The 15,608-nt window shown below is 48.2% G+C and overlaps 1 protein-coding gene across 1 annotated transcript; it reads left to right on the top strand.

Moving 5' to 3' along the window:
* Positions 1–5,920: 5,920 nt before the first annotated feature.
* AGTRAP (angiotensin II receptor associated protein) lies at positions 5,921–15,469 on the top strand (the record flags this gene model as incomplete). Its single annotated transcript, XM_084274809.1, has 6 exons — positions 5,921–5,947; positions 11,863–11,897; positions 12,099–12,210; positions 12,808–13,003; positions 13,215–13,253; positions 15,037–15,469. 6 exons carry the CDS (start codon positions 5,921–5,923, stop codon positions 15,183–15,185), a joined length of 558 nt encoding a protein of 185 aa, XP_084130935.1. The 3' UTR covers positions 15,186–15,469.
* Positions 15,470–15,608: the final 139 nt, after the last annotated feature.

Below are 15,608 nucleotides of genomic sequence, written 5' to 3'. Positions count from 1 at the left end.
AGTGTCCTGGCTTCTGGTAGGAGACAGCTCTGATGCATCTGAACTGTTGAATTCAAGAACCAGATGTACAGCACTTTTTACAGGAATAGAAATATTAATATTAATCCTGGTCCTGTGCTGAGAATCCTCTTAATGCTGCTTCCCTAAATCCCTGTGTTCTATTTAAGTGGGCACATTTCCATTTTGCACTCCTGTTTCTGCTGCAGTGTCACCCTGCATTGTGTATCCACTCAGGTGCTGCCAGCATCAGAGTTGACACCTCTAATATGATGAGTTCCCAGTTGTGACTGCAGGGAGATGCCGTGAATGTGCTCAGTTCCATCTCACAACCCCTGAGCTGTTTGGGGGTATGCTGAAGGAGGAGTTTGTGCATCACAGACTGGTCTGGGTTGGAAGGGACCCCAGGGATCACAGAGCTCCAACCCCCTACCACAGGCAGGGCCACCAACCTCCAGGCCTGGAGCTACACAAGGTTGCCCAGGGCCCCATCCAACCTGGCCTTGAACACCCCCTCTCTGGGCAGCCTGTTCCAGCCCCTCACCACTCTCTCTGCAATGAACTAATATCTAATTTAACCCTTCCCTCCTTCAGCTTCACTCCATCCCCCTTGTCCTGCCAGTCTCTGCCCTTTAACAAGCTGATTCCCCTCCTGTTCCTCTGCTCCCTTCAGGGACTGGGAGGCTGCAATGAGGTCCCCCCACAGCCTTCTCTTCTCCAGGCTGAACCAGCCCAGCTCCCTCAGTTTCTCTTCATAGGGGAGCTGCTCCAGCCCTCTGATCAGCTTCATGGGCTCCTATGAACCCTCTCCAACAGCTCTACATCTCTCTTCTATTGGGGCCCCAGCTCTGGACACAGGACTCCAGCTGGGACCTCATGAGGGCACAGCAGGGAGGGACAGAACCTGCCATTTGGGTGTCACTATTTAGGTTTCTGGTTATGGCATTACAGTCTTCTCTCAAAAGCCAGGAGTAAAGAAAGGTGGTTTGGCTCCAGCTCTGTGCCACGGCAGCAAGGAGGCAATTTGTTAACCCAGAGAGATAAATGCAGCCCCTCCCTCAGCCCAGATGCAGAATAGTGGGTGGTGCTGCCAGTGCTATTGTCAGTGGAAGCATAAAGGGAAAAAGGCTTTAATTGATCACAGTCAATTGGGGAGCTCTCTAACCCTGGGCTGTGTGACACAGATGAGAATCACGTGCACAGGCTTTCCAATAGAGGAGCTGAGATCTGTTCTAACAGTGCAACTGAAAGCCAGCAGGAGATTCTGCAGGGGTCTTTATCACTGGAGATGCAGGTATTCACTGCCCTGTACACCAGACAGAATCCTTGTAGGACCCTGGGCAGTGCTTTGGGCAAGACTGTTGCAAATCAAAGAAGCAGGCTTCAACAGCAAGTCTGAATTTCAAGCTAGAGCTTTTAGACTCCAAAAGGAGACTTTGTTCTTCAGCTCTTGCATTTCTCTCTGCTATTAACTCTGAATATAAAGAGTGGATGATTGGTGAGATGAGTGAAATGTCTAAGGTCAGTGAAAATTGTGTTAATTATCACGAATGAAGTCAGAGGGTTATTGGATTGATTGCTCACATTGGAGTTCCAGAGGGAGAGCCCATGAGAGAGGCTCATTCTTTCTGAATCAGACCGTGAGGGTGCAGAGGTGGAGCAGAAAGGGTGAGCAGTTCCACAGGCACATGCTGCACAGCCACAGCAGTGGGAAAAGAATCAACCTGATTTATGTATCAGCCACATCAACTACTGACTTTGCAATCGCAGAGCAAAGGAAAGCTGATGAGTAAAAAACATGCCAAGGTGTGTAAGGCAAGAGCAGCCTGTGATATCAAACCCCAGGGCAACATTTGTACAAGTCTAACCCACTTCAGAGTGTGGCAGAGCTTTTTAGCTGCTCTGTGCTGTCTCAAGGCCATGACAGCAGCTGCAGAGCGACAGTATCACTGGGTTCTGTTTAGCAACTTTCCTCTTCCTTCCCAGTATCTCCCAGTCACAGAGCATCAGTGTCAGTTCTGCCTTTGGGGGCATTAGGTTCTGAACAAGAGAGGAGGCAAACATCAAGCAAGTCTTAATTTCTGTTCCTCTCAACTGATCATTCTGAGAAATTCAGACTAAGAATTCACACAAGCTCAGCAGAACATAGGCCAGAGCTCTTGCAAGATACTCTATTGTCTTGAAAGGACTTTGGATCAGGCTCAAACCAGCCATAGTAGGACCCTGTGGACTAATTTTTCAAGTTAATTGCAGGGCATGTATGCAAGAAAGGTGAATGACAAGAGTCCCACCCAAACTCCTGCTCTCCAGCCACTGCTGCTAGCAGCCTCACAATGAGTCCAAGGGGTATGCATAATTTTAAACCACTTCTCCAAGGGTGAGAATCATTAGCCATGGAAAAGAGGGGACAGCGTGCTGATTTGACATAATCATCTCAGCAGCTGCCTGCCTTGCAAATGCTGCTGAATATTGGGGATGTTGCTGGCAGTTGCCAAAATGATGAGTGCAAGAGAGACAAGGAGTGGAAGCACAAATTAAAACACTTGGGAATCATTCTGTCTCAGGTCTGTAATAATCTGCATCCATTTTAGCTTGGGGGTGTTTTATTGAAACCCTCCCCCCTCCCTCTACTTCCCCCCCCCCCCAATAATTACCCTGTTGTCAATCCACAGTGTGTGAAAGTGCTTCAATTTCAAACCCATGCTCTAGCAAATTGTTCCAGTCCATGCCAGTCACTCTCTGCACACAGCCTGGAAAAAGCCTTGTTTTCATATCTTTCAATCAGAACAAAATGAGAGCTGTTGTTTTCTTGGAATGTTCTGAGTGATCATATGTACCCATAAACCCATTTCTTGTATGTCCCCCCCCCCCCCCCCCCCACTTTCTATCTCCAAGCTCTAGTTAGATTTCAGGAAAGGAGAGAAGCAGATCTTCACTGAGATTGCAAAGGATTTTCCAAGTGTGCCTGGCAAGACCCTTCATCAGTGTAACCCCCTGCACTCCCCAAATCATCCTGCCACAGACTGGTTTGTGGTGAAACAGCAGGAGGAGGCTCTCCACCAGCACTGCTAAACGCTTTCAGGTTCCACTCCAATCCAAATAATGTTTCTGTTTGCTGATTTCCCATTGGGATTTAAAAGGAAGTTTGTTGAGCCAGGACAACTTCTATATACCCTTCCTCAGGAAGGCTTTATTGAGAATATAGACATCTGTGCCAAGCTGATGCCTTCCTTCATTGCTCTCAGCATCACAGCCAGGCCATGACTCAAAGACACGGCTGTCAGCGGCAGTCTAGACCCCCAAGTGAGGGATGAGAAGGGCAGAACTGTCAGGGCTGAGCTTGTCTCCACCCCCACTGGCTAGATAAGGACAGCAGGAGCAATTGTATTAGCTCCTTTGCTTCTCCACAGAGCTGCTATCACATTACCCACCAAGGGTACTGTGTCCTGAAAATGCCAAGGAAAGCATTTCTGCCTCCTCAGCCTCACCACTGTGCTGCCAGGAAGGGAGCCAGCCATCTAGCAGGTTTTTATGCCACCAATATGTTTGGCATAAAGCAGCTAATTGCTGGATATTAGTTGCAGTGTGTTGAACTCACCTGGACCAGCCTTCTAATCAGGAAAATCTCCATATCCTGTTTCGAGTCTCCTGGGTTCTCTACTTCTCCCTGCAGATCCTCTTGAACTTGTGGCTTATCTTTCTCACCATGTTTCAGCTACCAAGCCTGGGGAAGGGAACAGAGCCAGCACCTTATACAGAGAAGCAGTTTACAAGGTACAAGCAAAGCAAAGCACAGCTAAAACCGACCCAGCTCCCCAGCTCAGATAGGTGGGAGAGACATGCAAATGTCTATCGTAGCTCTCATTGTTTTCCTACCCATGAGATCATTAAGACATTTTTAAGTCCCTTGAGCCCATGACATGCAAGTCCAGGATGTAATAAGCAGGGTTGAATTAATTGCACGATACATTGATGAACAAAATGAAGTAAAGTGCTTTTATTGTACAGGGGGAAATGAATGCTTTGCATTAAACAGCAGTCACATCCATCCCAATTATGGCTCATGCTGCATAAAGGATAATGAGACTGTCTCAGGCTGAGTGGGAATGCTGAGAGGACCAAAGACACCCACATACCACTGCACCTAAACAGTGCTTATACTTAAAATGGGACACTGGAATTTGTCTTTCTAACACACAATTCTCCTTTGATAGCTATCTGTCCTGGTGGAAAGGCACCCCTACTGCACTTTGCACCCAAACACTGAGCCATTCAAGTCTCCCTTTGTGTTCTCCCCCCACCCCAGATGCCACAACTTCATTTTGTCATTTAGGGTAAAATCTAGCCCTTGCCATCACTGGGACCACTACTCTGGACATCACCACTCTGTGAATAATGGCAGGGCTTCCCTGCAAGACACAGCAATGGAATTGAGGTCACAGCTGATGTGGCATGTGGCAATAGATGAGTTATATTTCAATCTTTCATCTGGTAAAGTGGCATATTCAGAGGTTCTGGGGGAGAGTTTTCACAGCATATTCTTTTTACTGCTGTTCTGAGTTACACAGGCAGTGAGTTTTGTTCTGCTGCTTCCACTGGTTAGCATTTTCCAAGTTGTTTGATTTTGGTATTTAATGCTGTGCCTGGGGAGGTCTTCAAGCGTGCTGCATATTAGCAGTCAATAGCTCTCAGGGTGCAGTGAAGGACAGGCTAGATAGGGCTACGTTTGTGGAGTGTTTGATATTGTCTGAGCGTAGGCTCAGCACTGCACGAGTCTCCTGCATAACCTTGCACTGCACTGCTTGAACTGGGAGTAAGACTGAAGGATGACTTAGGCATTTGCACATTCAGCTTCCGCAGTGAACTTCTGACTCCTTCTCATTCCTTAAAGGCCACGTCTTTTCTGTAAGAATAAATGATTACAAGAAAGCAACTGACCCAGCAAACCACTGCAGCCTTACGCTGCAGAGAGTTAAAGCACACATTGGGCAAGGCAGGAAGGGTTTAAGATGGGTCATCCTGACTTCTTGGTTATGTTAGTTCATTAGCTTACTGGGGGAGAACTGGGCAGGAAATCATGAGTTGCTGCAGTGCTCCGTGGGGCTGAGTTGATCACTTACCAACTTCCCCAGCTCTAAAATGAGAGCAGCTTTCTTTCAGAATGAGAGATGAAGAACTTGTGATTTGTACCAGGCTTTAGGGCAAGGAGTTCCAGGGGAAATGGAGGGCCAAAGGAAGCAGTGAAATACCTGCCAGCCGTTCTAGATGTGTCTAGAGACTCCAGTTCTCATTCCTAGACTGACCTGAACCTGACTCAGTTCTTGTGACACAGCTGGCACCTTGCAATTGCTTTTTCATGGGTGTTTATCAAGAATCTCTCTCTCACTTCTCACCCATTTGCCACAGGACCCATGGATGCATGATGTGCACAAACTTTACCTTCCTCCAGAGAGCTGCCAAGTCCTGCAGACACCTCAGCCTTCCTGGACACCGAGTAGGGCCCGGTACCAAGCCTCCCCTCTGCTGCATGATGGCTGTAATTAGGCAGCAGGAGGAGCCGTCCGGCTGGGTGCTGGGACTCCACAAACTCATCCCGGAGCCAGCGGTGCCTTTCTGTTCTGGAAACAGGTGCTGGCGTTAGGCAGCCGGTGTGCCCGGGGTATTCCCCTGCCCGAAAGCCACCGCCTGCACCCAGCCCACCACCGCGCTTCAAGCGCTCAGAGCAGGAGCCGGGCCCTCGCGTCCCTCAGGCCCAGGGCCGCCGCGCCAGGCACCTCGGCCCCTCGGCGGGGCGCGGCGGGGCGGTGTCCCGGCTCCTCCCGCCCTCCCCGGGGCCAGCCAGTGGCGGCGGCGGGGCCCGCCCGGCCCAGCACTACGTGAGGCGGCCCGGCCGGGGCCGGGAGTCACGGGGCAGGCCGCTGCTATGGAGCTGCCAGCTGTCGACCTCAAGGTAGGGGCTGTGGGGCCGAGGCGCTCCCGGGCTGCCTCGGCGGGGAGGAGCCTCATGGCTGCCGGGTCGCCGCAGGATCGGGGGGAGCCCGCGGTGGGGGCTGCCGGGGGGCTTCTGCCGTGGGGGCGTCCCGGGGTGTGGGCGCTTGGCCCGCCCCGCCCTGCTCTCTCCCCTCCCAGGCCCTGCACAGGGACCCGGCTGCGGGCAGGGTCGGGGATGTGGAGGTCTCCGAGGAGGGTAGACTGGGGCTTCTAATCGTTCTTCATCACGCGGGCAAGCGTTGCACCATCTCTCTCGGTCATTAGGACCAGCCGGCAGTGCCGCCGAGGCTGTTCCCAGCCTCAGGGCTGTGTTGGAGTGGCCGAGGACCAGGCTGGTTATTAACTGGTGTCCAGGGAGGCTTCCAGCTCAGCTGGCTGGAGCTAATCCAGGGTAAACGCTGCACAAGATGCCGAGGAGGCAAAGTGTTTGCTTGTTGGGTGAAGTATGTTAGAAAGGAGGGCTTACTTCAGGGTTATCATCTGGTAGATAACTGCTATTGTTGGAGGGGCTTGAGGTGGGGGCAACTTGAGAATGCTGGTGTGTATATACCTGGTAACCAGAGCCATGGGGAGTAAGGGATTCGTGGCAGTTACATTGCACTCTTCGCTTTGGGAAGTTGTAGAGAAACTGGGGGATGCTGAAGTCACTTTTTTGCTGTTGGTGTTGATGCTCAATACCAAACCCTTCCCTGGTACCAGTCTGATGGCATTGGTTTCTTTCTTTTGTATTTCAAGAGCCCTGATATTTCTAGTTGCACGTGTGTGTGCCTCTTCCCAGCTTCACTGCTTTGTGTATCTTGTTTGGTACAGCAAGTTTCAGGTGCTTTCTTTGCTTAAAACTTTGCTCAGAGAAGGAGAGCATCACTGATCACATCGGGGTTCTGTTGATTCACCAAGCTGTGAGGAGCAGGCTGCCTACAAGTTGGGTGAGAGGATGGTATTATCTCAGCTACCATTATGAATTCAGCTTTGTATGGGAAAAGCTTTTGCATGGTAGTGCTAAATAAAAGCCTGGTGTTCACATAGTGATGTTTACCCCTCTCATGAGTTCACCAAGAAAGATAACTTCCCTCTTTAGAGGCAAGTAAGCAAATGGATTTTTCAAGGCCTGGCATGCTACGTTCTGGAAATTAGCTGATACTTTGCTCTGGCAAGTTTGGACTATTGTGTGATCCCCAGGGCACTAGGGAGGTTCAGATCTTGCCTTCTGCTTTGTTTTCTGACTTGGTGTGTGACTTTTTAATTTTATTTTTTTCCCCATGCTAAACCAGCAGTGAAAAATAAAGACATTTAAATTCAGTCTGCCAACATGAAATGCATGTTCCACCCTGGGAAGCGGAGATAGTGGAGCTGAAAACCACAAACCTGTTGAGTGAATGAGTCACCATGACAACACAACTAAAAAGTTGCCTTTCTTCTCTGGTTTCAGACAACCATTCCCAAATCTCTTAGGTAAGAGGGAGCTTGTCTTAGGCAAACTGTTCTCAGTACTAACGAATTCCTTGTTGTCAAGACATATGTGCACTTGCAGCCCCAGAAGGCCAACTGTATCCTGGGCTGCATCAAAAGGAGCATGGCCAGCAGGTCGTGGGAGGGGATTTTCCCCCTCTGCTCTGGTGACACCCCAATCCTGGAGTACTGTGTCCAGCTCTGGGGTCCCCAATGCAAGAGCAGGTCCAGAGGAGGCCATGAAGATGATCTGAGAGCTCAAGCACTCCTGTGAAGACAGGCTGAGTGAGTTGGGGTTGCTCAGCCTAGAGAAGAGAAGGCTGTGGGGAGACCTTACAGCACCTTTCAGTCCCTGAATGGACTACAGAAAGCTGGGAAGGAACATTTTAGAAGGGCCTGGAATGACAGGACAAGGGGGAATGGGTTGAAACTGGAAGGGGTGAGATTTAGATTGGATATTAGGAAGAAATTCTTCACTGTGAGGGTGGTGAGGCCCTGGCACAGGGTGCCCAGGCAGGTGGTGGCTGCCCCCTCCCTGGAGGTGTTCAAGGCTGGGTTGGATGGGGCCTTGAGCAACCTGGGCTGGTGAGAGGGGTCCTGCCCATGGCAGAGGGGTGGGACTGGATGATCTTTAAGGTCCCCTCCAGCCCAAACCATTCTCTGATTCTAAGACTGCCAGTGCTGCTCTGAGGCTGAAGAGCTGGGGAATAATTGTATCCACATCTCTGTATTGTTCCTGAGCCAGGGCCTGTTTCCCAGAAATGTATCACAAAGCTGAGAAAGAGTGTTACTCAGAAAAGGACCAGGAAGAACACACACTGCTATTCATGGGCATGATCTGCTTATGGTTTCTGCAAGATTAAAAAGATGAATCCCGTGGTAGGAGTAGCTCCAGAAAAACTGCATGACTGACCTGTGTTTCTGCCAGAACACAGCGATGTCTTAGCCTTGAGGTCCCTCTTTAAGCCACTCACAGAGCTATAAAACTAATGAAGCAGGCTTTGCCCTAGAGCAGATGAGGAACATGCTCATGAAACAGCATCTACTGGCTCAGCTGTGCTAGCAACGCTCAGCAAAGCACGTGGGAAGCGGCACGGCCGTGTCGTGCAGCGAATGCTTGGCACCTAGGAAACTGCACTAACTATGTACAGCCTCAAAATACAAAGTTTGAGTCTGATCAAGCCTGGACAATGCCCTACAATCTGTGTGCCTGGAAACACACGTTCCATGCCCAGGTATTTTTAAATGCTAGGGTCGCAGAATAGTTTAGATTGAGAGACCTCTGTGTGTCATCTGGTCCAGCCTCCTGCTCAAAGCAAAACTAACTTCAAGGTTAGATCACATAGCTCAACTCAAAATTCAGCTGGCTTTTAAAAGTCTCTAAGGACTGAGCCACAGCAGCCCTGTTGAATAGCCTGTTCCACTGCCTAACTGCTTGTTATTATCACTGGGTTATAATAATGAGGAGCATCCTTGCAGGTGGCTCACTCACAGGTAGCTGCTCAGATCAGTGGTTTTGGTTAGTATATCTTTAGGGGAGTGTCACAGAGTAGATGAATTTGTTCTCAAAAAAAAAATAAAAACAACCCACCCAAAAAACCTAACAAACCCCAAAATGCTAAGAAAAATAATTGTCATTTGGAACCACATAATTTTTAACTTAGAATTCAGCCTTGTGCTAGGCTCTGCTGAAACATGTTCCAAAGAGGTGCCCATCTAACGAGATCCAGGTTTTTTTTATGCTTGGCAATTAGTTCCATCGCATGCTGGGATTTGCAGAGGAGCTTGGAATTCCCCTTAGCTCCCCCCAGTTTTTAATGGGATGCTTTTTATTGCGTGGTCATCCTTCTGCCTAGAAGGGATGGGGACAAAGATCCCACCTTTCTTATTTTTTCTGATTTTCTGCTCTCAGCACTAGTTCAAGTGTTAGGAGTTATGTTCTCAAGAACAGGAGTGTATGGCTTTCTTAGGTACTGACTCAAGTCCTCGAACAGATGGGAAAATTTATATTCCTCTGCTGTCTCATCAGGAGGCTGGCTGCAAATTATCTAATCTCACATCCTGACTGTAGCTTTAAAGAATGTTTTTCATTACCACTGCATTTTCTCTGTTAAAGCATACCAAGAACGTTAGCTTATTCCACAGTGCCCTGAAGAACTGTCAGGTAAATTGGACTAATAACCAGGAAGGGAATGCCTTGTTCTTATTTCAGCAGTCCCTCACGCTAGCAGCCCTAGTTTACCTGACTTCTTATGCTAATGACTAAGCATGCTTCATAATTTAATAACTGCAATATTGATCTAGGCAGCTTTTTTTAAAAAAAAAAACAGCCACCCTGCCTAATTATGTTAATGGGTGAGCCTTGAGGGGTCTTGTGGGTATGTAACATGCAATTAAATACTACCTAATTAAGAATTTCCCTGATGTTGTGATAGTCTCTTGAGTAAATGCTATTTGCACATCTCCATTCTTATCTAAGAACATCTTGTATTTTACTGATTAGCAGTTTCTGCCTGGTCTCCCTGGTACAATTTGGGAGAAGGGAAAGTGTGTGTGTGTGGGGGGGAAGGGTTTTGTAGCCTTTAATGAACACTTTAAGAAAAACTACATAAATAACACTTTGTTTAAGCAGTGTTTGAAGTTACACCAAAGCCCTGGCTGCTTGGGGTGGCTGCTCAGCGGTGAAGCAAGAGCTCTTCCTTCTGATAAGACCTCTCTGCTGCGCTACCCTGGCAGAGCGGCGTGGGCCGCAAGCAGGCCCGTCGCTCTCGTGGGTTTCCTGGCTGCGCTTCACTCCTCTCACAGCTCTGTTGGTTATTAACTCTCCTCTCCAGCATCTCCTGTAGTACTATGTTAGGACATGAATAGACAGTTTAAGCCAGTGACTGTAGCAGGATGTTAGTAGAGGATTATTTTTTTTTAGTGCCTTAATCTGCACGCAGCTTTCCTGTGTCCTCTGAGTAATTCAGCCTTTTGCTACATACTCATTTCCCAATTTTCTTAGTTTTTTGGGGGGGAAGAGGGGTGGAGCGGCAGGGAATGGACTAAAGCTAAAGGAGGGAAGGTTTAGATTAGATATTAGGGGGAAGTTTTTTACAGAGAGAGTGGTGAGGGGCTGGAACAGGCTGCCCAGAGAGGGGGTGGATTCCCCGTCCCTGGAGGTGTTCAAGGCCAGGTTGGATGGGGCCCTGGGCAGCCTTGTGTAGCTCCAGGCCTGGAGGTTGGTGTCCCTGCCTGTGGCAGGGGGTTGGAGCTCTGTGATCCCTTGGGGTCCCTTCCAACCCAGACCATTCTATGATTCTATGATTTGGGGGAGCACGTGCCTCAGAGGTGTTTTGGTGCTGTGGGTTTTTATATACAAGGTCAGCATAAATGCCAGCTGGAGCCTTTCTCACACCTAGAAGAAACAGAAGAGGAGTGCCTGTGTCCCGTGGGTCATTGATCAGTCCAGGCCTCAGCCTTTCTTTTACAGGGCTGCTAACAGAGCCTGCCTTCCATATTCTTGCTTTCATAAATGTTTAGAAAGGGAAACATGAACAATCTCCCTTTGAGATTGGCTGGCAGGTTCTAAAGGAATGACTGCATGGCTGTATGTATAGAAGAGGGCTGAACTGGTATAATCTTGTTTCCATTTGCTGTCTTAATAAACAAGTAGAGTATGTCTCCTTGGTTACAGAAATGAGAATCCTTCTGTCATTTGATACAGTAAGATGCTTTCTTCTTAGATTTGTCCCCTTGAGCACAAGGATCAGGATTATTAAGGACATTTGCAAAGTACAGAATCTGTGACAGCATCATCTTATTGGTACTTTAGGGCATTGCTGGCATTTGGGCCCTGGTAGCTTCTCTGGGAATTAAGAGCTGTGTAATATAGCAGGATCAGGTTCTTGGGTTCCTAGAAGCTGCCTCTAGGTCTGTTAATATTGCAGTGAGGTTGAACCACTGTTCTGAACAGGCTGGAAAGAGGTAAGAGGAGGGTTTACCAAGGACTGGAGTAGAATTGCTGGGAGCTACATGCGTGACTTCCCATGGACTTCTTGGTGATGGGACGCCAGATTGGTCACGTATAAAATGTGCTAGCATAGTGTGAATCAGATTGCCCAGCTTTCTGTACAAGCTCTTCTGGAGTTCCAAAATCAATAACCCATTTAGGGAAGACTAAGTGGGCCCTGAATCAACTGTTGACAGAGATGACAACAATAATGAATGACTACAGTGCAGCACCACAGGAAATACTCAGCAACAGAAGCAGAGAAAAACAGCTTTGTGTTTTCACCATCCCAGTTGCTATGCCAGCTTTCTGCACTGGTTCATGGGTCCAGGGCAGCCTTCCACCAAGATGGTGTCATTCCCTGTTGATCCTCCCACCGTTGTCTCAACTTGCTGACCTGTTGTCTTCTCTGTTTTGTGTTTTATTTTCCACAGGCCATCATTCTGGTGCACTGGCTGCTCACGGTGTGGTGAGTGCTTGGGAACTGGCCTGTCCTGGGTGAGAAGGGGGTATTCCTTCAAACTAAGAATGGGGTGTTCCTGGGGAATTGGCATGTTAATGCCTGTCTGTGTGCAAAAAGATCCTAAATCTGAGTGAAGTGTTTGTGTGGGAACACAGATGAATGCAAACAAACTCCTGCAGGCTTTTTTTTTTTGGTCTTGTTTGGCAGGGGATGCATGAATTACATGCTTCCAACCTCCTATGCCTGGGGAAACTTCAGTGTCCTTGCACTGGGGATCTGGGCTATTGTGCAGCGAGATTCCGTGGATGCCATCGTGATGGTGAGTGTGAGGGTATTTGCCTCCACCAGGCTGCTCAGGGAGAGGGTGGAGGGCAGCTGCTTTGAGGCAGTGATGATTTTCAGCTGTTCTCAGTACAGAAGTGAACAAGTCCAATTCTCTGAGTTTTGTGGGGTTTTGAAGAGAGCACAAAATCTATAAGCACCATAAACCATTGTGAGAAGCACTCATCTCTGAGAAGCAAAATCATTCTTAGTGAGGCATACATGGGGTTTTGGGATTTTTTATCTGCTACTATGACTTGTAATGCCAGAGCTGGACTCAAAGTGTTTAATATGCTGAATTCAAGGGGCTTTGAAACCCTTCTCTGAACATTAAGGAGATTAGCAAGCAAAATTAATTCTGAAGCATATCATGAGAAGGAATCTGATACATGCAAAGAAAATGCATGAAACAGAGATGGTTCCTCTAGGAATCTCTGTCTGCCTGGGACAGTATTGAGTGTTAGTGATGTGTCATACTGGGATGAAGGCATCACTGTGGGAGCACAGATCTTGCAGGAAATAGACACTGTAACTGATTTACTCCTAGTTGTTAATCCCCTATTCAGTTTATGTCCCGTTCTCTCTTTGTTTCCAGTTCCTGACTGGCCTGCTGCTCACAGTCCTCACAGACATCATTCACATCTCTGTCTTCTACCCTCCAAACAACTACCTCACTGATGCAATAGGCAGTATAGGCATGGCCATCTTCAGCCTGCTCCTCAAGCCTGTGTCCTGCTATTTCGTGTACCGAATGTATCGGGAGCGTGGAGGAGAGTACACCTTGAACATAGGTAGGATGCTTCCTCTGCCTCTGTCAGTGGGTCTCACCTCCTCTGGTGTTATGGAGACCACCTTGTGCTTTGGGCCCTTCAGCTTGAGCTCTGTGCAGCTAGATTCTGCCTTCCTTTCTCTCTCTCTCTCTCTCTCGTGTCTGCTTCCCCATTTTGTGGTTCTGGTGCATCTTAAGCCTTAAATTTATGTTCTTCCTCTCTTCCCTTGCAGACCCAGAGTCCTCATCTGACAGCCATTTTGCCCACAATGGTATTGATACCACTTCTGTCTCTCTTACTCAATATAATCGAGAGGCTTTTCCTTCTCCTACACCTGTGTGTGTTTGTGGGATACCTTTGGGTGGCATCTCATTGCCAACCCTTTATTTTCCTTCTGGGGAAAAGTAGAGGTAGGATCCCCTCTAGGTGAATTTTGCATGAAAGGGAAAGGAGCTGGATCTCTAACTCCATGCTCTCTCTGGGCTTTATGTGTCTTTATGTACCTTGATTGCTTTGGACCTCCTTTTCCTCACCTGGAAAATGGGATGTTTACCTCGTGGGACTTTGCCTGGAGGCACTCATTTTTCTTCTGGCTGTACTTGGCAATGATAATGTGGCAGCCTTGCCAGAGAGAAGGGGCTGTGCCTGGATGATCTGCATCTCAGTCAGCTTTGCCAAGTGTGCCTGGTGCTAGGCCATGCTGGGGCATGCAGCTGCCAGGGACTGTTTGCTGGCAAAACCAGAAGTTCTCTCTTTGCCACCTGAAGAAGGGTGTGCAGGAAAAAGGGGGCTATAGCTGTGTTATGGTGTCTGAAAGCTGTCCCTTGTGCTGCTTTGGTGCTGGCTAATAAGATACCTGCAGAGGAGGAGAGGCTGTGGAGGGAAACCATGGAATCTGGTGATACATGTGCTGTTTGCATCTCTCTGCTGGTGGGATGTGGATGCCTTCTCCATCAGCTCTTGGTGCAAACACCTGACACATCTGTCTTAATGGGGTCAGGAGGCCTGTCAGTCAACTGCAGTGCCTTCCTGTGCATCATGTGTGTGCCAGTTCTTACCAGCTGCTCACTGTGCCTGGAACTGGGATTTGACAATTGCATCCTATGGGAAGTGGAGGTGTCATTGAGGAGTTCATCCCTTTGCTTGGAATTTGGGAGTATTCCTTCTTTTCAGCCACACTATCCTAACACTAGCATGATGCTGTCTGAGAGCCTCCTCCCAGATACAGGTTGGAATTCAGACACTTTGTAGTTTCATTTCATCTCCTGAACTTCTTTCTCATGAGATTTTTCAGTACGAACTCTGTGCTGCTGTTGTGTAGATCATGGTTGACAGATTTCCTCTCTCATTTTCCTATCTGGCATTTTCCTTTTGAATCTAACAGTGTTGCCTTTTTCCAGGTCTTCTCTGACTCACTTTTTCTGTACAAAATTCCCTTGTTGCTTGGCAGCATCCCTGCTACTTGGAACAAGCCTCTGATACGGTTTGGTGCTCACCTTTGATTCAAATTGCTTTCCAGCCATGATGGGTGCCTGGCCTATAGATGAAGAACTGTCCACACACATTCTCTGTGTCTCTTCTGCTCATCCCCTAGACAGTAACATGACTTTGCACCAATCTTGTACCACAGGCAAACTGTTTGTAGTGCAATTGGGAGCTCTGCTGAGATTCAAATTCAGTGCTGTGGTGTGGCACACTTGAGGCATGGCTGTGTTGATGGTGATTCATGGATGAATCATGCTCTTAAATCCATGCTGTCTGCTAGCCATGGTTCCTGCTGCTTCTGTTGTTGTTTGTTCATTTTTCCACTAGATCTCATAAACTTGATCTTGCTGAAATATGCTATTAGAAGAGCTTGTCATGCTGCTGTGTAGCTTTCCACACAGCCGTGTGGCTGTGAAGAGAGCAGTTCTCAGGGAGTCAGGAGGCCTGTTCAAACACAGCTCGGTTATTTTGTGTGTTTATGGAAGGATGCTGTTGGTTTCTTCTAGTTAATTGGAGTTCTTTGTGCTTTTGTTTTTTTCTCAAGCTTGTTCTCTTCCTTCCCCATTCAGGTGTCACCCGTGCAGGCCGGGATCGCAGCTCCTATGAGCCAATAGATCAGCAGGACGCCCCTCCACAGTGGCCTGACTTAAGACAGCCCAGCAGCCGTACTGAGACCCTCTCTGCAACAGAGGACAGACATTTCCCTCACACCATCTAGCCTTCCACTCTTCCCACACCCGTTCTGATGGAGCAGGGCCTGTCACTGAGCAAACAGCAACGGATCTCATTTTGCAATTTCTTTTTCCTCCCAGAAGGTTAGGCAGATGGGTTCCTGCAGTAAGCCTAGAAGATCTCAGAGATGTGATGTTAAGCACTGTGACTCTCTGTAATCCTGGTACTCTCCTCCCTCCCTCTAAATCCCTCTTCTGTATGTGTGAGTGGACTCAGCTTCTGCAGTCTTCCAGCCTTGTATGACGCATCCTCCCTATTACAAGTAATGGAACCACTCAAAATATTCCTGGATAAGCTATCTTTAAAAGGCTTAGGACTGCCCTTAAAACCAGGCTAAACTGTATTGTTTATGCAGATATGTTTTCAGGAAATATCTGGAGTTCCTGAGGGCTGGTTTTGATGGTTTTAA

This window comes from Gallinula chloropus (assembly GCF_964237585.1).
Source record: "Gallinula chloropus genome assembly, chromosome: 23".
Classification (NCBI taxonomy): domain Eukaryota; kingdom Metazoa; phylum Chordata; class Aves; order Gruiformes; family Rallidae; genus Gallinula; species Gallinula chloropus.
Note: the sequence above shows the minus strand (reverse complement) of the source record. Positions and strands in the feature narration are given on the sequence as shown.